Source organism: Eleutherodactylus coqui, chromosome 6 (genome assembly GCF_035609145.1).
Source record: "Eleutherodactylus coqui strain aEleCoq1 chromosome 6, aEleCoq1.hap1, whole genome shotgun sequence".
Classification (NCBI taxonomy): Eukaryota; Metazoa; Chordata; class Amphibia; order Anura; family Eleutherodactylidae; genus Eleutherodactylus; species Eleutherodactylus coqui.
Window position 1 is genome coordinate 3,216,246 of NC_089842.1, and position 24,664 is coordinate 3,240,909.

Consider the following 24,664-nt stretch of genomic DNA (forward strand, 5'->3'; position numbering starts at 1 on the left):
AAGATGACTTCATACTGTGGAGCAGCTATAAGCCTCCATCAGACAAGAACGGGACCATGTCCTCTCCCAAAACGTCATCTGGTCTCCTGACCTCCAAAAGAGATGATGCTACATGATGGTAGACACGGCCCGACCGACTGTTGTGAGATGCGTCGCTGCCGGCAATTTCTAAATGAAATGGAAACTGTCCCCCCCTCTAATACGTTCTATGTTGTAGTGTGAATATAATATGGTCAGACGAGATCTACAGATCATTACATTCCTTTTTCTTTACATTTTACATAGCGGCCCAACTATTGTGGACTTGGGGTTGTTAATAAGGCAGCACCAACCGGAGTACATTAATACATCACCGGAACCAAGTTCAGAAGAAATACAGTGTGAAGGACCTCAGTACACAGATAGATACAACTAAGCCATTGCTTCGGGTGTTGATGGGCCGACCGACGCTTCAGAGTATCAGAGGGGAAGAGGCAGAGCCAAGGAGATGCTGTTTGAAGGAGATCATCTAGCTGGGTGTACCCAAGGGGGATGATCGCCTATAGTCTACAAGATGGTGGCCAACACTCTGTCACGGGTCGGACCTCAGCAAGGCCGGCCATGAGCCTCACCATATGGTCATTTCAATAGACTGCTTCATCACAAAGCTATCACCCGTCTACGTCTGAAGACTGTTTGTATAAGGATGATGGAGAAAAGCAAGATAAAGGGAAACCCTCAGCAAGTAGTTCTTACAGGTTTATAGCCATTGCCACTTCACATCCCCAACACAGACCATATATTTGGTGGATCATTTGCAGCAGCGCACCGTCACCTTTTGCTCGGTGGTCTTCTTCTTTAGGACATTTTCCCCCATCCCACCACTTTCGTTTCAGATCCTCAAGGCAGTTGTTTTCTTGAAGCTGTAAGATTGCCAAATCAAACTCATCTCGGAAAACTGAGCCTTAAGGGCAAAAAAATATTAATTTCCAGTTATTGATATATTCATCTACAGATTTCCAATCCAGTAACATTTAGACAACATGCGGCATCGCTGGAGCAGAAGAAACAGTCAGGTCATAACATTAACTCAGTAGGCTCACAATGACAAATACACTGACCGCCCCTTTATTACAGCCCCCGGCCCTTTATTATCAGCCTCCGGCCTTCTCACGATTGGCGCCCCCTGTATGGTTATTTCCCCCCTGTGACCCCGGAGTGCGGCATAAAATCACATGACAAGTTTTCCGTGGATCAGTTTCAGTGTGAATCCACATTAGATGGAAAATCCAACGATCGGAGCGACTTCCAACGAGGCCGGTCATCAGTGCTGGACTAGCCGGTCCTCAGTGCCAACCGTGGGGGGGGGTTTATCATATAACTGTGTGGAGAGTATACCGAGAATGGCGCGATCGAGAAAAACATCCAGTGAAAGGGGATCCTGAGGACGGAAACAAAGGGGTCGGAGGAGGATGTCAGGAATCGTTCTGACCAACAGGCTGCACAGTCAGCTGAATACAACGCTGGAGGTCCAACTAACGTGTCCAAACGCACAACTCGCCGTTCCTCCGCATGGATGGTATAACAGCGGGCGACCAGTTCCAGCGCCATTGTGTCTAAGAGAAACAGAAAGACTCCAGTGGGCAAAAGAGCGCAAAACTTGTATCACTGAGCAGCGGAGAAACATCTCCTGGTCAGATGGGGCCAGATTTATGTTCCTGATTGGAGGTCAGAATTTTGCGCAAGCAGCATGAATCGCTGACCCCTTCCTGTCAGAACATGTCAGCACTGCCATCTAATCTGCAGCAACTACAAGAAGCTTCCTGTCCGCAGGGGCCGGTATTCCTGCCAGACGATTTCATCACTGAGTGGGATCTACAACACGATGAATGGCTGCTGTTCATAAGGCCAAAGGAGCCCAACGCTATTAGATGTGTGTGTGTGCGTGTGTGTGTGTGGGGGGGGGGGGGGGAGGTAAAAAAGGGGTGGTCGGTGTAATTTCTAGTGGAAAATTGTATAGTAGAACGATGTATCTTAGAGGCATGAAGTAAGCGGGGTTCTCTGTGTCACCTACCTATGGGCATGCCAATGCCGTAGCCCTTAGTGTCCAACAGACCTCCGACCTGAGTGAGATTGCAGTTGCGCTGCCGATAGTACTCATTCATGGTGGACTCCAGTAGGAAGGCATAGTTGGAGTTCAGCACTCTGGCGATTCCTTCCTCGGTGCTCTTGACAAATACGCTTGGTTGCTTGGAGTGCATGTAATTCCACATCCTCTGATAGGTCTGATAGCGGGAATTCTAGAGGGGAAGAGAGGATCGTCACAGTCTGTATGGGTGACGAGTGACGCAACGAGTCTCTTCAGCCGGGAACAGTGGAATGTCGGGAAGTGTCAGATCAGTGATTGGAGGGCTTAAAAGCAAGAGGAAAGTGGGAAAGCACATCCCCCTAAAGTCTCCGGCGCTGTGCCGGAGGCTCTCCATGGCACACATTCCCCCTGCAGTTCTGTAGCCGCAGGAACCCCATGTGCATCCAACTCTCCGAGACATTCTAGAAAGAACCAATGCTTCTATGATGAGATCTCCCTCCATTACATCAGACAATCAAGAATATGACTGGTGAATGAAAACGGAGGAGCTTGGAGGAACAGTGGCCCCTCATGCATGATGCTCCACAGGGGCCCTATTACCGCTCCCAACCATACACAAGGCCTAAACCCCTTAAAGGGGTTGTCCCGCGCCGAAACGTTTTTTTTTTTTTCAACCCCCCCCCCCCCCCCGTTCGGCGCGAGACAACCCCGATGCAGGGACTGAAAAAAAGAACAGCACAGCGCTTACCTTAATCCCCGCGCTCCGGTGACTTCTATACTTACCGTCTGAAGATGGCCGCCGGGATCCTCTTCCTCCGTGGACCGCAGCTCTTCTGTGCGGTCCATTGCCGCTTCCAGCCTCCTGATTGGCTGGAATCGGCACGTGACGGGGCGGAGCTACACGGAGCTACACGGAGCCCCATTGAAGAAAGCAGAAGACCCGGACTGCGCAAGCGCGTCTAATTTGGCCATTCGACCATTTTAGACGGCGAAAATTAGGCGGGCTCCATGGAGACGAGGACGCTAGCAGCGGAGCAGGTAAGTGAAAAACTTTTTATAACTTCTGTATGGCTCATAATTAATGCACAATGTACATTACAAAGTGCATTAATATGGCCATACAGAAGTGTATAACCCCACTTGCTGCCGCGGGACAACCCCTTTAATGATGTCTGATGGATCTACCCATCATAGGGGACAAGTGGGGGTGTGCAGCAGGCTAGAACCATACCCGCCGGCCATCAGCTGTTCTTACAGCTAACAGCAACAGCCACGCCTGGAACTGACGGTGGTGTCCAAGCAGCAAGCCAGAGGGGAAACCCCTCCTGTACCCCACTGCGACATGATTGTGGGGTACCAATTACTTGCCATGGCTCCCAGGGTCAGCAATGATTTCAGTCTATTAAAGGGGCAGTACCAGAATATAAAATTATCCCCCACCCCAGGATATCCACAGTATAGGGGGTAACTTGCTGATCATTCGGGGTCTTAACACTGAGCCCTCCACTGATCTCGAGCATGGGATTCCCCTGTCCCACTCTCCTGTCACTGCAGGGATCGCAGCTCCTCCGGCAGTGACATCAGCATGTAGGGAGTGCTGGTCATGTATGTGCGGTCGGCGCTCTAATCATTTTATTAGGGCTGATGGAAATACCCAAGTGGGTGATGCTCCGGTATCTGCGCCAGGTTGAAAGCAAATGGAGCACTAGTGCGCTTGCACGACCAGCACTCCATTCAGTCTCCTCCTCACTGTGCGGGTACAGTAACCCCATAGTGAGGAGAACAGGCGTTCTGGGATCCCTGTTTTGCAGATCAGCGGGGTTCTCAGCAGTGAGACCCACATTGATCAGCAAGTTGCAGGGGATAACTTGGAATTTTGGTACAACCCCTTTAAGCCCAGCTCGTGGCAAGGCTTACCGGGTTACCAGTAAAAATACTATATGATATTTTACATGGGGACTAAAAAAAGTAAAAAGAAGTTTAATAAATAAAAAACTATTAAATATTATTAAAAAATAAATATTGAAAGTAGAAAAAAAACAAACAAAAAAAAACTTTCCCCATTTCTCACATAAAAAGCTCAAAAACAAACAAAAAAAATGCAAATTGCTGGGTCCATGAAAGTTCCCATCATTCATCACACATGGTGGATACAAACGCACAATGTCAGACTTTTAGGGTTTATTTGTCACCTTGCAAAAAGCTGTGAATACGAAGTGATTGAAATGTCAGATGTATAATAGTGCCACCAACAACTAACGATTAACTCACAAGGCCTCCCATCGCACCCCTGATACACATCAAACATTTAGGCCGCCTGCACACGAGCAGAAATCCCGCCGCGGGATTTCCCGCGGGATTTCCGCCGCTGAAAGTTTGCATAGGAGTGCATTAAAATACGCACTCCTATGCAGACGGCCGCGGTTTGGCCGCGCGAAATCTCGCGCGGCAAACAAACCGCGGCATGTCCTAATTTTCTGCGGGGCACGCACTCACCCGGCCGCCAGCTCCGGTCTGCGCATGCGCCGGCTGCTCGGGAGCCGGCACATGAAGGAGCCGGGGCCGCCAGGCGCGGGTGAGTACGCGCTTGTCCCTGCAGGCGCTCGAGTCGGATCGCGCGGCGAGAATTCTCGCTGCCGGATCCGACCCGCTCGTCTGCAGGCGGCCTTATGGGGATCCACCAGCACCCTCTCTCATCAAGAACTCCATGCTAGAAGACGGATTCTGCTTGGAGTGTGTTCTTTATATGTCATTAGGAAGAACAGCTCTGATACTATGGAGGAGGAGCTTCTCTACAGACCTGCTGGATGTAACTTCTAGGGGTTGTATGTTCTTCATAAACCTGTTCCCCATGTGTACTGGCCCAGAGTTAGTGCGGCCCCTCCATCATGTTATAGGTCTGTCTCGTGCCATTATCTTGTCTGCGGAGTGCATTTGATTTATGTATATTGAATGGTTGCAGGACTGAAAGAGTTAACGTCTGGTATGTTCTGTCCTGTCTAGAAAATGTATCATATTCAGTGTATCATTTTGTGGTCATGTGATTACGATATATGAATATGTGTTTTCAAGAATGCAGGTCAGAGTAGAAAAAGTGAGAAAGGAGGAGAAAAAGGAAGAAAGAAAGGAGTGAAGTGAGTGGGTGAGCCACACAGACACCCGGCAGATCGGTGGGGAGCATGGAGGAGGCCAAGCGTCTTCTTTGCACTCCGCTTAGGCCCATTCGACCCAGGAGACCTCGGTGCCTCTGCTAAGCGCTGAGAGAAGGACCGACCACTTCATAGTAGGAAGAGGGGAGAGAGAGTGTTGAGAGAGAGAGAGAGTTTACAGAGAGAGTGAGAGTGTGAGAGAGAGAGTGAGAGTGTTGAGAGAGAGAGTGTGTTGAGAGAGTGTTGAGTGAGAGAGAGAGAGATTACACATAACTTGGACTGTGAATTCTCCCGGTTGCACCACTTTGATTTGTTGTTTTTGTACCAAGACTGTTTTCTTTGGATCAGAGTTCAAGAGTTTACAGTAAACGAGCAGAATCGACTGTTCCCGGTTCTTGTTCAGAAAGTTACCTTGTGTGTGGACTACTTTATTACGTCTAAGAGATCCACCACAGAGAACGGGATGATGGCATCACGAGTGACAAATGGACTTAAGGTGACCCCCGGTTACTACCCCCTGTGATCTTCCCCTGCATTAATAGGGTCGGGTCCTGAGCTACCCTTAGAGGGAGGAGATGGTACAGCCCCGTGACAAGGCCTTTCTGTACTTCCCTGTCTCCTCGGCTGTGGGCCTGCTCCTCGGACGCTGCACATGCACTAACATAACAAACAAGCATATACTCCCCGCTGTGTCCCGCAGTGCCGCTTGGTCCTTCGCGCCTGTGTTTACTTACAGGCTGCAGTCCTGCCTGGTTTACGGGATGCCACAGGCACTGCAGCCAACAACAGGGCTCAGTGATTAAAGGAGATGTCCCGAGGCAGCAAGTGGGGTTATACACTTCTGTATGGCCATAATAATGCACTTTGTAATATACATTGTGCATTAATTATGAGCCATACAGAAGTTATAAAAAGTTTTTTACTTACCTGCTCCGTTGCTGGCGTCCTCGTTCCCATGGAGCCGACTAATTTTTGGCCTCCGATGGCCAAATTAGCCGCGCTTGCGCAGTCCGGGTCTTCTGCTGTTCTCTATGGGGCTCCGAGCGGCTCCGTGTAGCTCCGCCCCGTCACGTGCCGATTCCAGCCAATCAGGAGGCTGGAATCGGCAGTGGACCGCACAGAAGAGCTGCGGTCCACGAAGATAGAGGATCCCGGCGGCCATCTTCAGCGGTAAGTATTGAAGTCACCGGACCGCCGGGATTCAGGTAAGCGCTGTGCGGGTGGTTTTTTTAACCCCTGCATCGGGGTTGTCTCGCGCCGAACGGGGGGGGGGTTTAAAAAAAAAAAAACCCGTTTCGGCGCGGGACATCTCCTTTAATTGTTGATCGCTATCATTGCCTGTGATGTCCCTTAAACAGCCTGGGGAAGCCTGTAAATGTGACGTCAGAGGGGAGATCCTGAGCGAGGGCACAAGACACAGCGGGGAAAGGGGAAAGGGGAGTACAAGCCAATTTGTTATGTTAATGCACGTTTTTTCAGGGAATCTACAACTTGGACAACCCCTTTAATGAAAGAGTTCTGAACCCTTTATTACTTTCAGCACAACCCTTCGTGCAAAACCATCCCAAGTTATAGTCTCCGAGTGACAACCCTAACTATGTTGTGTCCCGTTGTGCTCCTGGGACCTGTAGTTCTGGGGGTTTCCGGGTGCACACGTCCACAGGTGTGGGTGATTTGGCTGCCTGATGATGTGGAGTTCTCCAGTCAATCACCACCAGTCTGTACACATAAATACCCCTCTTACTAGAGGTTGCCGGTCACTTCATCCCTTTCCTACTCAGTACTTGGTGTTATACATGCTTCTAGTTTGAGTTGTCTCCCCCACCTCCCTGAAGATGGTCTGGACACCTGATGTCCCCGTCTGCATGTTCTGCAGCCCCTTCTCCCTTCCCTTCTATCAGGTGCGGCCCCCAGATATCTGATGTCCTGTTCGTTGTCAGGTGGGGGATGTCTGACATGTTCCTTTTACGTCAGTTTGGTATCTGACACTTTCCCCTTTCTCGGTGTGGGGACACTTGGCCATGCATGAGGTTCTGAGTGGAGTTTCCTTCTGTGAAGTGAGCAGACATCAGGTGTGAACAATGTTGTGTTCTGTGCATGTCTGAAGGTGCGGATTGCACTAGGTGTGACCAATGACTTGTCTTGTGTTCCCTTTATGTTGCAGTCACTTAGTGTGAAAGGGTTGTGTTCAGTGTCTGTTGTAGGTGACCATACATCAGAGTGAACTGTCCTGTTTAATATGTATGTTGTATTTCCCTTGTCTGGTTCCTGCCTGTTACCATCTAGGTCAGACAGGTGCCCCTAGGTTCTAGTGTAGGGCCGTCCCTATTGGGACGATCACCCCGCATGTAGGTAGGATGTCCTTTTTGTGGTCACGTATGGATGCCCTTACTCTTTCTTCCTTCCAGCCCTCATCTGAGTTGTGTCCATGTAGATCGTTGTCCCCACGGCCTGCACAGATGTAACATTTTACCATAAACTACTCCCAGATCTACTGATGGACTGATAATTACTTGAAAGAAGGTCATGCTGGAGCCTCCGTGTATTGTACCATACTCAATGGTGGTCTGGTCTGCTAGGTCATCCACTGACTCGATGGGGACGTCCATTCTTTGCACCGTGAGAAAGGCAGCAAGATTAGCGGTATAGGATGATATTATAATTAGGGTGAACGCCCACCTGCAAGAGCAAAATGAAGAACAAATGGACACTCGCTTCTAGTTACGCACTAGGTTTCTTTTCACCAGTAAAATACAAGTGCTTTTTGGTCCAGCATTATTGACTACCTACAGTATCTTCAGGATAGGTAATCAACAGCAGATTGTTGAGGTTCCCCCACCCAGGACTCCAGCCAATCCGTTGAGCTGAAGTAGCTGTAGGCTGGCTGGAAGGCCCGGTGTGGCAGTGCAGCGCTCTCCCATTAACTCTGGGCCAAAGGCAGGAGTGGATACACAGGGGCAGGCTAGGATAACGGAAGCACTTCTACTTCTCTCTTCATTGCTCCTGTCTCCTCTCACTTTTGGGTCTAGCAGTCATGTGCTTGTTGAAGTACAAGACCGCCGCAGCCAGTCATTGGTTTCATTACCCACGGAGGCCAGTGATTGGCCACAGCAGTCACATGCTTAGATGGGTATCTAACTCCTGGACCCAGAGGTGAGCGGAGACCGTGAGAAAGCGCTCGGGGTCTGGGGTAGGCGGATGTGTCTTTTATCCACAAAAAAAGATTTTGGGACATGGGGGCGGGCCACAGTGGAGGAGAAGACATTTAATATCTGTGCACTGGACCCACTCAGGTATTAGTGCACAGACTAAAATAGTCCTGAGGATAAAAGTCTGACCACTGAGGGTCTGATGCTGGGACACCCAGCGATCCTGACATATCTGCATCCCAAGTTCCCCACGTGAATGGAGCGTTGCTGCACGTGTGATCACTGCTTCATCCACTGCTGTGGGACAGAGGGAGATCGATGAGATCGATGCACTCAGTAATCTTCCTCCATCCCATAGAAGTGAATAAAGTGCTGTCTTGGATGTACACCATCGCTCCATTCACATGGGGTGCACAGATGTCAGGATTGTTGGGTATCCCATTAATTGGACCATTAGCGATCAAACATTTATCGCTTATCTTGTGGTTTGGGGAAAAATGGCATTACTGGGAAAGAACCTTTTAACCCCTTCCTGCCCCAGGGCATATATTTACGACCTGGGTTAGAAGAGGTTTCCATGAAAGGGCCTACACTTAGGTCCTATGTATGCCAGGGCTTAGAAGCTGAGCCTGTGCCATCCGCAGCAGGAGATGGACATGACTGGTGGCTGGCCTCCCGCTGCAACAGCAGGGATCGGTGAGAACATAGATCCTTGCTGTTAACATTTTATATGCCGTGATCAATGTTGATTGTGGCATATAAAAGGTGCTCCCTCTGTGATGTCATTGGCCCTCTGTCATGTAGTTGCGAAAAGCTGATTGGTTTGGGTATGCCATGACCTGTGATCGCTATGATAAATGGTAATGCATTGTAGTGAAAAAGTACTGCAGTGTACTATCAATGCGATCATATCATCGTAGGTTCACGTCCTCTACAGGGTCGTAAACAATAGCAACAACCTTTATTCCCCTCTTTCTAAAATTACCCCCCCCCCCCATCTTGGGTATCATCGCACCTGAAGCGCCCTTATTTGAACAGGAATGAATATGATTCATAAGACCTCGGCATCGCTGGGAGAGGTCACCTCTCTTACCAAACTCCGCTGACGCATCGCGTAGACAGCGCTCGGGGCGCTATGGTCGATCCCTGCTGCATAAATCCTCCGACTGGAAACCACAGACTGTTCCCCAGAGAGTACTGATTGATCAGGAGGTTGCATCGCCCCTGCACACACGGATGAGGGCTGTACCACTCATACGGAGTCAAGCTGAGGAAACATATTGGAGACATTAGTGAGGAAGCTGAAGAGTGATACCTGGACGATCCCCCCGCACCGCAATGTACAAGAACGCCGCATCAAAACTGTCTGAAATAAACCACAATAAGGAAATGCTGTAATAGATCAGACCTTTACAGATGCAGCAAAACCAATTATCTTAGTTTTTTTTATTTGCTGTGATTTTTTTCTTACAGAAAAACTGGAAAAGTTTTTTTTTTTTTTAAACTTGATATTTTTGTTTGTCTTTAGTCCCCACAGGGAAATTGAACTTGCGCTCATCTGATTGCTTGTACTACATACTGCCTCCATTCACTCAGCGATGATCACTCCTGTGTAATAGCAAAGGAGATGTCAGCTGAATACAATGTAATCAGCTGCTCCCATGGAGAACACAGCGTGTGGTCCCTGCTATCTCTCTCCTGCTGAATGATGGATTTTATGCTCACCTAAAAATCATCGGACAGCCTAAGAGTGAAGGATGGAAGTGTTTACACGCAACAATTAGTGCTCAAAAGCCAACGTTTGAACAAATTTTCAGTGATAGTTGTTGCGTGTAAATGAAGCTTTAGATAGTCATGGCACTGGAGGGTCACTTTAAGGTGAGACACCTCTGTATGTAGCATGAGATACGTATGTCCATCCAGTTCAGTCTGTTACCACCACCACCATCCCCCTACCTCTCAATGTTAACCCAGAGGAATGTAAAAAAAAAAAAAAAATCAATGAGGCAGAAGCAGATTTACCCCATTTGAAGGAAAAAATTCCTTCCCGACTCAATCTGCTAATCGGAATAATCCCCGGACCACCGACGCTGCTGGGTAATCAGTGCCATAACATGTAATATTGTAACACTCAAAAAAGGCCGACGACTGGGTTGGATCATGCAGCAGAATCCGACCAGGTACCCAGCCGGTGACCCTGCGTACCTGTCCGGATGCTTTTTCGAGAGAAAGGGGTTAAGCCACTTCTTATTGTCACAGCCTTCCATCTCTGCTGCCTGTCATCTCCAATGCAGCAGAGACGGGGAAGGCTGTGTGTAGTAAATAGTTTAACCCCTTCCTTTCCCTGCATCTGAAGAGCATAGCGGCAATGGGAGACCGCATCACTACTGGGGCTGCAAAGAGGGACCCTATCACTATTTGGGTCGCAATGGGGGACTCTATTACTACTGGGGTGGCAATGAAGGACCCTATTACTACTGGGGTGGCAATGAGGGACCCTATTACTACTGGGGTGGCAATGAGGGACCCTATTACTACTGGGGTGGCAATGAGGGACCCTATTACTACTGGGGTGGCAATGAGGGACCCTATTACTACTGGGGCTGCAATGGAGGACACTATCACTACTGGGGCCGCAAAGAGGGCCCTATTACTACTGGGGCGGCAATGGGAGACCCTATGACTACTGGGGCCAATATAGGGGATGCTATTTCTACTGGGGCCACCATTATAGGGGTCACTATTACTACACGAGGCACATTTGCTGCGGAATTTACAGTAGCTGTAGCTATGGTTATTAGAGCGCCTGCTTGTTACAGTCCTGTGATATAATAGATGATGGGAGAGATCTCTGTACTGACCCCGGATATATCTATACATAGTTATTAGAGCGCCCCCTTGTTACAGTCCTGGGTATAATAGATGATGGGAGAGATCTCTGTACTGATCCTTGATATATCTATACATAGTTATTAGAGCCCCCTTGTTACAGTCCTGGGTATAATAGATAATGGGAGAGATCTCTGTACGGACCCCAGATATATTATACATAGTTATTAGAGTGCCTCGTTGATACAGTGCTGGGTATAATAGATGATGGGAGAGATCTCTGTACTGACCCCTGACATATTATACATAGTTAATAGAGTGCCCCCTTGTTACAGTCCTGGGTAAAATAGATGATGGGAGAGATCTCTGTACTGACTCTGATATATTATACATAGTTATTGGAGCGCCCCCTTGTTACAGTCCTGGGTATAATAGATGATGGGAGAGATCTCTGTACTGACCCCTGATATATCTATACATAGTTATTAGAGCGCCCCCTTGTTACAGTCTTGGGTATAATAGATGATGGAGAGATCTCTGTACTGACCCCTGATATATTATACATAGTTAATAGAGTGCCCCCTTGTTACAGTCCTGGGTAAAATAGATGATGGGAGAGATCTCTGTACTGACCCCTGATATATTATACATAGTTATTGGAGCGCCCCCTTGTTACAGTCCTGGTATAATAGATGATGGAGAGATCTCTGTACTGACCCCTGATATATCTATACATAGTTATTAGAGCGCCCCCTTGTTACAGTCCTGGGTATAATAGATGATGGGAGAGATCTCTGCGCTGACCCCTGATATATCTATACATAGTTATTAGAGAGCCCCCTTGTTACAGTCCTGGGTATAATAGATAATGGGAGAGATCTCTGTACGGACCCCTGATATATTATACATAGTTATTAGAGCGCCCCCTTGTTACAGTCCTGGGTATAATAGATAATGGGAGAGATCTCTGTACGGACCCCTGACATATTATACATAGTTATTAGAGCGCCCCCTTGTTACAGTCCTGGGTATAATAGATAATGGGAGAGATCTCTGTACTGACCCCTGATATATCTATACATAGTTATTAGAGCCTCCCTTGTTACAGTCCTGGGTATAATAGATGATGGGAGAGATCTTTGTACTGACCCCTGATATATCTATACATAGTTATTAGAGCGCCCCCTTGTTACAGTCCTGGGTATAATAGATAATGGGAGAGATCTCTGTACGGACCCCTGACATATTATACATAGTTATTAGAGCGCCCCCTTGTTACAGTCCTGGGTATAATAGATAATGGGAGAGATCTCTGTACTGACCCCTGATATATCTATACATAGTTATTAGAGCGCCCCTTTGTTACAGTCCTGGGTATAATAGATGATGGGAGAGATCTCTGTATTGACCCCTGATATATCTCTACATAGTTATTAGAGCACTCCCTTGTTTCAGTCCTGGGTATAATAGATGATGGGAGAGATCTCTGTATTGACCCCTGATATATCTCTACATAGTTATTAGAGCGCCCCCTTGTTACAGTCCTGGGTATAATAGATGATGGGAGAGATCTCTGTACTGATCCCTGATATATCCATACATAGTTATTAGAGCGCCCCCTTGTTACAGTCCTGGGTATAATAGATGATGGAAGAGATCATGAACCAGACTGAGAAAGTTATTGCAGAACTGCATTTCTAGAAGCTCCTATTGCTGTCAGGGTTTCCCCAGCTCTATAATCGTATCGCTTATGATTTCTCCGATCTTGTGGATGATTGTACAGCCTCACGATGCGTCAGTAGAGCGCTGCCATGGAGCGCACGCACGGTTAATTAACATTATGATGTTAGTGAAGCCCAGTGACATTCCCCCAATTATGCATCCCAAGGTGACGGCGGCTCATCAGCCCACACACTCCGCAGTCACTGACTATGATACAACTACGCCAGAGGTGCCTTATTACGCCTCACTTACAGTATGATTACATATTTTAATGGACCTCTCGCTATACGGGAAAAAATCTGCGCACTGAAACAAAATAAAGCAGCAGATTGTGTTACAGGCGGCGTAAACAATGCGTTCTGGATCCCCACGATCAGCTGATTGAAGTCAAGCCACACTTGGGTGACGCCGCTGCCACTGCAGTATATACCAGGTGCATTGCCATACATTGTATAGCGACTCTGCCTGGTTTTACAACTCTGTTCCATTCACTTCAATGGGACTTAGCTGCTCTAAAGCCTTTTCAGTCGGATGATCATCGGGAACTCTAAGTGGCGGACCCCTAGCGATCAACTTTTGATCACTTATCCTGAGGACAGGTCAGCAATAGTTTAGTCCTGGACAACCCCTTTAATACTGCTGAGTACATGAAACATTAAAGAGGAGCTGCCATGTCATCTGATCAGTGGGCCGGCTGCATAGCTTTGTAGCCAGTGTCAGCACCTGGTAAACCCAGGAAAGTGCCGGAGCCCCTGAACCTGAGCGGCCACTCAGGAGTGAGATCGATTCGGTTCCATTCTTTGAAATCAATTGTATCCATATGTTAAAGGCACAGATACAAATGACTAAGCCGAGTGCCTCCTGTTCTACCACCTTCTTTGTCATGCAGGCGGCAGACTGATATTATTGTGCCGCTTATGTCATTCCGCACAATCCAAGCCAGAAAAGGGCAAGGCAGAAGATGATGTATGTGAGTGAGTGAAGCCTTATTAGTTACTCACAGCCTAATGGGGCCTATAAACTACTAAGGAGGCCCACTGTGACTCAGTTGCCCCAGGACTCATGTAAACCTGAGGTTGGCCTCGGCAGCAGTGGCCCTTCTGACTCACACCTCTTCTTTTCCTTGCACTCCCATCTGTTCCACCGCATCGACCTCTGATAGATTCGGCTCCTGGACCTTGGAATCTGCCAAGGGGGCGGTCTTCTCTGATCACGGTCAATGGGTGATGTCAGGTTTCTCCCACGCACTGATATCACCAAGTGACAGTGAGCAGAGGGACCACCCACTTGACAGTTTCAAGGTGCCAAAAGCTGAATCTAATGGAGATTGAGGCAGAAGAACAGGAGGGCACAAAAAAAGAACGGGATGCAATAGAGTCAGAGGGCTGCAGGGCTATATCCCAGCCCCGCTGATCACATGACAGCTCCTCTTTAGGGTGAATATCTGCCTTTTCTGTTGTTTTAAGGCCTAAACTTCTGCGCTATTTTCTTATTATAGCAGTTGGTGCTTCAGTTTTCGTGTACAGCGCTCCAAAATCCTCAGCCGAGGAGCTGCTGTAAAATATAACCCGCAGCGGTCACCACTGGTAGACGCTTACAGCAAACTGTCCCACCGTTCAGTCCCATGAAGCCCTGAACGCTCAGTATCGGTCTATGCAGCAAATTTGGAGCTGTCAGAGAAATACATCCAAAACGGTGCTGGAGGGTGAACAATCAGCGAACACCCACGATGGGATCACCAGAACGGAGATGGCAGACCATGAGCTGATCACAGCCCCCTCCAGATGCTGCGCTACAACAAACACTGCACTTCCTCCCTTACGTGACAATCAAATGACAAGAAATATAGTAAGTTTTACCGAGCCACAAGGAACAACACACAGCTGACGGCCAGGTAGCCAAGAAGCATGAAGAGCCACACACCAGGGGAGAACGGGTCCAGGAAAGAAAAGTAGCCGGGCTTCCGTCCCTATGTGAAAATGAAAAGGGAGAAGTTCAAAGCTGCACGAGAAATACATTTATATTTCAGATTGTCTCCACCAGTGTTGAGGGAACAAACAGTTAAACCTTGCTAAATGTTTGGGGAGAACTTGAACCTTGGGTGGTTCCTGCCGGCCAAACCAGCTAAAAGAAGGAGGAGAAGAAGGATGAGAAGGACGAAGAGACTATGAAGGAAAAGAAGGAAGAGGAAAGATGAGGAGACTACAGAAGAAAAGAAGGAGAAGAAAAGAAAAAAAAATAATAAGAAGAATAAAGTAATTTTCCGGATTCTTTAACTTTGCCTTTAAACAGTCTAGAAGTATCCGGTTGGAGTTTCCATTGCCGGGTTTTTCCTTAAAATAAAGGACACGATGCAGTGTTATTTTGTCCTGCAAATGGCAGAGGGCATAACTGGAGTCTAGTGGAGTCCATCCAGTGCTGTTCGGTTCCATGATCGGATGGATCCATCTGGCCAGGGAGTCCATTTTTCTGCTGCTATGGTAGAACAGGAAAACCGAATCCGTAATGCAGATGTGAATGAGCCTTAGGAGTTGTTTGCTCAGCGGTTTCCATAATTCCTTAAGACTTTAATGGAGAGGCAGACATGCCTGCGTACCAACTGTGCATTTAGTCTTTTCTTGCATGCAGCACTGCCAATTGCCTTGGCTTGCGTTGGTAAGAAGACAGACAGGAGTCTCAGAAGTGGAAAATATTCCACTAAAGGGGTTGTGCTCAAATAACAAGTTATGAACTCTGGGACCCCCACCAGTCCCGAGAACAGGGGTCTTGAAGGTCCCATTTTTTTGGCACAATCCCTTTAAGGTTAATGTTGACTCTGGAGACAGCGCTCTGACTGGTTGGATAAAACAAGAGTAGTGTTGGGTTGTGCTGCTGAGACTTGTAGTATTATGGCTACTAACAGCACAGCCCCACAGGTGGTGATTAATTGGGCTAGCTGGGTGTGGTGATCTCCAGCTAGCCAATCTCCTGGGTCGTTGCTCACATATAAACCCAGCTCCTGTCAGTGTCTGTCTGGTGTCCAGGGTGAGCAGTCATGTTACTTCTGTGTGTCCAGTTTTGGCGCTGTGGATAGCCCTGTAGGGGCTATATGGTGTGAACAGTGTCAAGTTCTGTATGTCTGAGCAGGTGGCTAGACATGAGGAGTGAATTCTCCTGTTCAATGTGGTTGGGTGTCTGGCATGCTAATCCTAGTGTGTTGCTGTGTGACCTGTGTCCAGTTCCCCTGGACTCCTGGTTAGTGTAGGGACTAGCGGTATAGCCAGGAGCCGTGAAGTGGCCCGCTAGCTTCCACGTTTTGATCAAAATGTCAACTAATACCTGGTATTTATATATAGCTTACTATCTGCTATTAGTGGTTGCATTTTGGCTGCTGTATGTTGTGTTTTCTGGCTCTGTGTTCTGTCCCTGTCATGTGGCATGCGCTGCTCCTCTACATTACAGGAGATCTCAGCCGGGGTCACCTCTATTCTACCACCATTCAAAGACCTAAGGATGACAAGAGCCTTACCATGTGAACGCGGTAGAGAATACTGATTCCTAACGTCATGAAGGGTTTGGAGAAGTCGATCACCTTTTCTCTTTCCGCTGTGATTGTGAGTCCAGCGACCGCCAGATCTGCTTTCTGCAGGGATATAGATGTCGGATACATCATTGTTATAGATAGAATGGTAACTGAATGCTGTTAATGAAAACACCAAAACACCAAGAAAACAATCAAATGTAGTGAAGTGATTCATAGGTCAGATAAATGGCTTCTTTAAAAAGTATCCTTGTTTCTTACACCGGCCAATGATGGTGAATGAACATTCATTAAAGCCCTCATTCACCAAACTGTTGCCCTGTGTAAATAAGGTAGTGATTAGCCAACATATGAGCAAACGCTCATTCATCAGCTGATCGCCTGAGTCGCCCACAATCTGGAGGTGGAGCCACAACGTCAGCCCCGGTCCATGTGACCACACCTTTTGCGCATGCGCCCTGTCATTCGGCACTGGGCATTGATGTGTGCCTTCTCTGCAGACATATTGCAGGTTTGTTTTTCCTCTTTTCCAACTCATGGTTTGGAGCGAATGTAATAAATTCATACAGGCTGCCCATGGACTGCCCTTCCCTGTGTGGAAGACTCACATGAACTTACAGATGACGGACATTTGTGCTGCTTTAAGCTTGCCAGTCATCTGACAAAGAAATTACCAACAAGGCCAGATAAGAACAGTAAATACGTCAACTATGCACTTGAATTTGCCAGATGAATAACTACCTTACCCAACTGATACGGGGGCCAACTAGAGGGAGGGCCATTCTAGGCTTAGTATTAACCAGCAGACAAGACAGAATCATGAGGGTGCAGGTTGAGGGACACTTGGGAAATAGTGACCATAATATAGTTAATTTCCAGCTGCCATTCAATAGGAAGCCTTATCAGGGAGCAACAACAAAAAAAAAACTTCAGTAAAGCAAAATTTGATCAGCTTAGAACTACTATCGGTAACATTAATTGGGACAACATCCTCAAAAGAACAGTACAGACGACAAATGGGAGAAGTTTAAAAACATCCTAATTCCCTCATGGAGCAGTTCATACCCTTCAAAAATAAAAGAACCACAAGTAGAAGGAAACCAATGTGGCTCAACAAGACTGTAAGGGGGCAATAAACGAAAAAAAGAAAGCAGCGAAGAAGCGCTAAAATCATACAAGGAAAAAAAACAAAATATGTAAAGAAAAGATCAAAATTGCCAAGGAGGAGGCAGAAAGACTGATCGCCAAAGAGAGCAAAAACAACCCAAAACTATTCTTTAACTATATTAACAGTAAGAGGATTTGCACCAAGAGCGCTGGCTCTTTAACAAATAATGCAGGAGGAATCAAAGAAGACGATGGGGGGGGGGGGGGGGGGGGGGAACAAATCTATGAAATAGTTTCTTTTTAAGTGTATTCACAAACGAAAAGGACATGTCACATGAGATGCAGGGAATAAAACAAACCCCTCACTAAATATTGCAAGCCTAACACAGGAGGAAGTGCAGAGCCGGATAGGGCCCAATGCCCATGGACAGATATTCCGCAGTGAGATTCTGTGCAGAATTTCCACCGTTGCACGCTGCCATAGGATTGCATGCGTGCACACAATCCTATGCGGTAACAAAATCGTGGCATGCCCCATTTCAGTGCGAGCCTCGCAGAGGTTCGCACAGAAGAGTCACCGCTGACACACCGGCTCTACACTACGCATGCGCAGCTGTGCGCCAGCCGGCACATCGCAGAGCAGAAAGAGAAGACAAGCCATTGTATTGTTTGCAACCAATGCCGATGCTCGCACACCCACGACATACGTTATTTCGGTTGTATCTTCAGGTTGCTCAAGATTCAGCTCAACAATTTATTATTCAACTCGGCCAAAAAGCAGCATGCAAGGGGTGTAGCCCATGATATTGTGAACCTGATTGTTGTAAGCCCACATGAGCTCTGGGAGGTGTTCAGGACATCTCATCTTCTCATTGTCCTCCAAGGTGAGGAGCAGTTGTAACACAGTTGTTAGGGTTGTGCTGGCTGGGATCTGTTGTACCACATAGATATCTAGCAGCACAGCTCCACAGGTGTGGAATGATTAAGCTAGCTGGGTCTAGTGTTCTCCGGCTAGCCAATCACCACTGGTCTGGTTGCAGATAAATATCCTTCCTCTGCAAGAGGAAGCTGTTTTCCCTTCACTCTAGGGTTTGTTGGTTTTGCATACCTGTACATGTTATGTGGGTGAACAGGGGCCATGCCAGTGTTTGTGCATGTGGCCAGACATTAGGTGTGACTAGCCCTGTTCTGTGTATATGGTGTGAACAGAGTCATGTTCTGTAGGTCTGTGCTGGTGGCTAGACATGAGTGAACTGTCCTGTTCTATGTGGTTGTGTGTCTGACATGCTATCCCTAGTGTGTTGCTGTGTGATTTGTGTTCTGTGTGCCAGTCTGTTCTGGTTCTGTGTATTAACCCTTGAGGGATAGTTAGGACTGAGGTTTGAGGCGATCACCTTGCTTATTAAGTAGGGTCCTACCATTCTCCTTGCAGCTTAGGTTCAGTTGTCTTGCTAGCGTAGGGACCCGCAAGACAATGAGGAGCCTTGATCGCAGCATGCAGGCTTAAGTATTTTGGCCAATATACGAACCAATACCTCCTACTTTTAGAGCCATTACATCTGCTTATGTGTACAGGTATGCATGGCGAGTGTGTGTTGTCAATCGGTTCCCGTTTGTGTCCGGGTCACATTTGTGTGGGCCCGGGGTTTGTTTGCCCACACGAACGTAACAGTCCTGTTGAAGTTCTCACATGCTCCTTTGTGAGAGGTATGGGGTAGTCCAGGATTTCTTGATGCCTACAGTTTATGCGGCTCGTCCATGACTTTTCCCTAAAAATAGACCCCCTGGTCTGAGTGGATGCATTTTGGGCACCCATACAGTTTGCACAGGCAGCAGATTCAGCAGTCTGGTCATGGGTGTGAGACACCAATGCAAACCTTAAGAAGTGGTCTGTCATGACAAACAGTACTGATGTTCACTCCCTGACTGCCTGATGAGTAGGTATCAATCATCGGGATTTCAAGAGGCTCTTTGATCTGGATGGTTTGTACAGGGACGCGCTATTCTGGACTTTTGGTACTTCACATTTTGGACAAGTCTGAGGAGTGCAAACAAAACCAAGACTGGTGCCTCAGCGCTCCATACATAATACGAATAACCAGCACAAGAAAAGGCGTTTCGGAGCAAAACCTCTCTGTCATATCAGCTGGAATAAATACGGTTGGAGACCCTTGGTAGGGAGAGGTCCCAATGGTGGGGAAGACATCAGGATGTCAGTGGGAAACGCTGGGACAAGGGGCCGACAGGACAAATGGGAAAACCTCCTCAGCAGTCTTTTCTCATTGCGGACAATACATGAACCGCAGCCGCCACTGAAATGTCTTATTAGCCATAAAGTGAGCTCCCCGCTCATGTGCTTCTCCAGTGGTATCCTGTGCGAACCTTCCGGGGATTACCACCTGCCACTGTGCATCAGGGTCCGCGGGAAGCTGAACTCTTGCATGCAGGACCAGGTCTTTTACTTGCAGGTGTTCCCACTGTTGCAGTTCGGAGAAGACCTCTTGTCTAAGATGGGCCTTTTGTTTTCCAGGGTTTTCTTGTTGGGTGACTGAACTCATCACTTAAAGGTGTTGTCCCGCGCCGAAACGGGTTTTTTTTTTTTTCAAACCCCCCCCCCCCCCCCGTTCGGCGCGAGACAACCCCAATGCAGGGACCTAAAGAAAGCTTACCGGAGCGCTTACCTTAATCCCCGCGCTCCGGTGACTTCTATACTTACCGGTGAAGATGGCCGCCAGGATCCTCTTCCTCCGTGGACCGCAGCTCTTCTGTGCGGTCCATTGCCGATTCCAGCCTCCTGATTGGCTGGAATCGGCACGTGACGGGGCGGAGCTACACGGAGCTACACGGAGCCCCATAGAGAACAGGAGAAGACCCAGACTGCGCAAGCGCGGCTAATTTGGCCATCGGAGGCCGAAAATTAGTCGGCACCATGGAGACGAGGACGCCAGCAACGGAGCAGGTAAGTATAAAACTTTTGATAACTTCTGTATGGCTCATAATTAATGCACAATGTATATTACAAAGTGCATTAATATGGCCATACAGAAGTGTATAGACCCACTTGCTGCCGCGGGACAACCCCTTTAAGACCGTCCCGAGTTCTCACTCTGGTCCTAATACTGCCATCAGTGGTACCGTACTCCGCCTCATGTCCCCTTTCTCCACACCGCCAACATTGCAGCTGGTCAGTCTTGGCATCATCTCGCACTTCGAGGGGCACAGACTGACTTCTCATAGCAGCGGCTGACCGGGCCTCTTTGTATCTTGGCCTCTCAGACAAGGGCTGACTCATTCTAGCTTTAACTTGTGGTAATGCTTTTCTTTCCATAGCCCAGAGCTGCCTCCTTTCTTGTGCCACAGACAGGATCTAACAGGCACAGATTCTCCAGGACTCATCCTCCGCGGCTCAACAAGCTGACTCCTCACTCCTCTGGCAGCTCTCTGTCCTGGCAATGAAGTCTCTCTTAGAGCTCAGCACCACTGGAATTGCTCTTCAGCTAGCAGCTCTCTCTGATATCAAGTCCTCCAGATCTCCCAACTGACCTCTGCAGCCAATGAGAAGTCACATATAACACTCCATAAAAGAATAGACAAACTGCAGTAATGTATGATGGCCAGTAGAGGTCACCCTTATACCATCCAAATTATATAACTATATGAACCAGTAAAATGGAAGTGAACGTGGTTTTAAAGGGAACCCGTCACTGGTTATAAGCACCATAAACTAAGTTATGGCAGACATAGGGCAGGTTCCCAGGGAGGTACGTTTTATGCTTACCTACCTCCTGGTACCCACGCTGCCAGCTTCGAAAGTCCACACATGCACCATGCGGACTGTGCATTGGACTCAAATCTGCACACTCTGCATGTGCACAGCCTGCAGCTTGAGTCCACGGCCCTATGAGCGGCATCATTATGGTGCTGCTAGCTGCGGACAGGTTCACTCTAAAACCCCTAAGGTTCACTTACATTTCACATTATTGTGGAAGTTCAGCGTGAAGCAATTCCACTGTGTGAAACCCTTGTAACTGTACAGGATGATCAGCTCCCTGCCCCAGGGGTGCAGCTAGCGAGGCTGATGGGTACAGCGTTTGCTGAGAGGAGCTGCGCTCAGTGTGTCGGTGCAACAATCAGAGTGAGGAAAATAAATGTGTCCTGAACGCCACAAGCAATCACCATTACTGAGCGCTGCAGCTGTCTGGGGGTCCAAGGACAGATCTGTGTGCCTTTGTATCCAGGGACGTTACTTTGGAGATGTTATGGGGTAACCTCACCGTCTCATTGTGTCTGCACTGAAAAGCAGCTGCAGTAATTCTGGCACTATATAGAGCGGTCTGAACAATGCCGGGAATACATTAAGTGGTCTGAACAATGCCCGCCTAATACTACATGTGCAGCTACATTTGTATCATGTTATTGTATACTAATAGACTGTCATGGATTGTTACAGGAAGGTCTGTTCTGTCAGTTCAACATTGTTATAAATGATCTGGAGGAGGGAATTGATGGGAAACTGATCAAATTTACTGATGACACAAAGCTAGGAGGGAGAGCTAACACTAGGGAAGAGAGAGGATTCAAAAAGATCTAGAAAAGCCTGAACAGTGGTCGGCGACTAACAGAATGGGATTTAACAAGGAGAAATGCAAAGTCCTACATCTGGGCAAGAAAAATGAAGAAGATACATAGAGAATGGGAGGAATTGGGCTAAGCAGCAGCACATGTGAGAAAGGCTTGGGTATACTAATAGATCATAGACTGAACATGAGTCAACAGTGTGATGCAGCAGCCAAAAAGGCAAACACAATTCTGGGATGTATTAAGAGAAGCACAGAGTCTAGATAACGTGAGGTCATTATCCCCTCTACTCTTCCTTAGTCAGACCTCATCTGGAATACTGGGTCCAGTTTTGGGCACCCCACTCTATAAAAGACATAGACAAACTGGAGCAAGTTCAGAGAAGAGTTACCAAGATGGTGAGCGGTCTGCAAATCATGTCATATGAAGAACGGTTAAAGGATCTGGGAATGTTTAGCAGAAGAGAAGGCTGAGAGGAGACTTAATAGCTGTCTACAAATATCTGAGGGGCTGTCACAGTGCAGAGGGATCAGCCCTATTCTCATCTGTACAAGGAAAGACTAGAAGCAATGGGATGAAACTGAAAGGGAGGAGACACAGATTAGATATTAGACAGTGAGGGGATCAATGAGTGGAACAGGTTACCACAGGAGGTGGGGAGTTCTCCTTCAATGGAAGTGTTCAGAGGCCAGATAGACATTTGGAGGTCCCTTCCAACTCTGCTATTCTATCATTCTGTTTCCTTATTATCAGGTTCTATTTGCTACAATCCCGTCTCATCTATTTTCTTGCCTCTTCCATACGATTGAGCGGGTCTATTAATGGATAATCGGCCAAAAGATTAAAACCAAGTGGCATGAGTCATAATGAGCATGTGGTGACAATGGCACTTGTCAAGGTATATTAGGACAGCAAAAAAACTGTCAGTTCTTGAAGTCTATGAATCAGAAGCAGGGAAAATGGGCACATTACTGTAGACCCGACCAAGTTGCATCAGCTGCCTCTTAACCGAGTTTATTTCTGATCTAGCCGTTCCTGCATTGAGGACCAGATCCTGATTGGTGGGGTTAAAGGATGACAAGTGGCAAACCCCAAGGAGCTGACCTTAGATCTAGCCCTAAGCCAAGTCTGTGCCAGGCAGATCGATGTAGACGCACCGTGCTGCACACAGCTTTGGCTTAAGGCTAACAGTGAAGGCAGCACCAGGGGATCTCCGGTTTTCCCCCTTGACCCCTCCAAGCATATGGTCTTTGCTGTGGGGTTCCCAAGCAGTTACTTGCACAAACAGTCCCAGTGGTGTAGCAGCTGACACTGTCAGGGCTGAGGCTCGGGACCTGATGGTGTGAACATAGCAATGGTCAGGGCTGAGGCTCGGGACCTGATGATGTGAACATAGCAATGGTCAGGGCTGAGGCTCGGGACCTGATGGTGTGAACATAGCAATTGTCAGGGCTGAGGCTCGGGACCTGATGGTGTGAACATAGCAATGGTCAGGGCTGAGGCTCGGGACCTGATGGTGTGAACATAGCAATGGTCCGGGCTGAGGCTCGGGACCTGATGGTGTGAACATAGCAATGGTCAGGGCTGAGGCTCGGGACCTGATGGTGTGAACATAGCAATGGTCAGGGCTGAGGCTCGGGACCTGATGGTGTGAACATAGCAATGGTCAGGGCTGAGGCTCGGGACCTGATGGTGTGAACATAGCAATGGTCAGGGCTAAGGCTAGGGACCTGATGGTGTGAACATAGCAATGGTCAGGGCTGAGGCTCGGGACCTGATGGTGTGAACATAGCAATGGTCAGGGCTGAGGCTCGGGACCTGATGGTGTGAACATAGCAATGGTCAGGGCTGAGGCTCGGGACCTGATGGTGTGAACATAGCAATGGTCAGGGCTGAGGCTCGGGACCTGATGGTGTGAACATAGCAATGGTCAGGGCTGAGGCTCGGGACCTGATGGTGTGAACATAGCAATGGTCCGGGCTGAGGCTCGGGACCTGATGGTGTGAACATAGCAATGGTCAGGGCTGAGGCTCGGGACCTGATGGTGTGAACATAGCAATGGTCAGGGCTAAGGCTAGGGACCTGATGGTGTGAACATAGCAATGGTCAGGGCTGAGGCTCGGGACCTGATGGTGTGAACATAGCAATGGTCAGGGCTGAGGCTCGGGACCTGATGGTGTGAACATAGCAATGGTCAGGGCTGAGGCTCGGGACCTGATGGTGTGAACATAGCAATGGTCAGGGCTGAGGCTCGGGACCTGATGGTGTGAACATAGCAATGGTCAGGGCTGAGGCTCGGGACCTGATGGTGTGAACATAGCAATGGTCAGGGCTGAGGCTCGGGACCTGATGGTGTGAACATAGCAATGGTCAGGGCTGAGGCTCGGGACCTGATGGTGTGAACATAGCAATGGTCAGGGCTGAGGCTCGGGACCTGATGGTGTGAACATCGCAATGGTCAGGGCTGAGGCTCGGGACCTGATGGTGTGAACATAGCAATGGTCAGGGCTGAGGCTCGGGACCTGATGGTGTGAACATAGCA

The 24,664-nt window shown here is 48.2% G+C and overlaps 1 protein-coding gene across 2 annotated transcripts in view; it reads right to left on the bottom strand.

Moving 5' to 3' along the window:
- Positions 1-24,664, bottom strand: part of GRIK4 (glutamate ionotropic receptor kainate type subunit 4) — a 299,033-nt gene that overhangs the window by 3,431 nt on the left and 270,938 nt on the right. For both annotated transcript variants that reach the window (XM_066606079.1, XM_066606078.1), the window contains exons 13-18: positions 16,426-16,539; positions 14,777-14,886; positions 9,460-9,633; positions 7,731-7,896; positions 2,054-2,279; positions 815-943 (exon numbers count right to left, since the gene is read on the bottom strand). In XM_066606079.1, the coding sequence (XP_066462176.1) occupies positions 815-943; positions 2,054-2,279; positions 7,731-7,896; positions 9,460-9,633; positions 14,777-14,886; positions 16,426-16,539 (919 nt within the window). The remainder of the gene's footprint in view (positions 1-814; positions 944-2,053; positions 2,280-7,730; positions 7,897-9,459; positions 9,634-14,776; positions 14,887-16,425; positions 16,540-24,664) is intronic.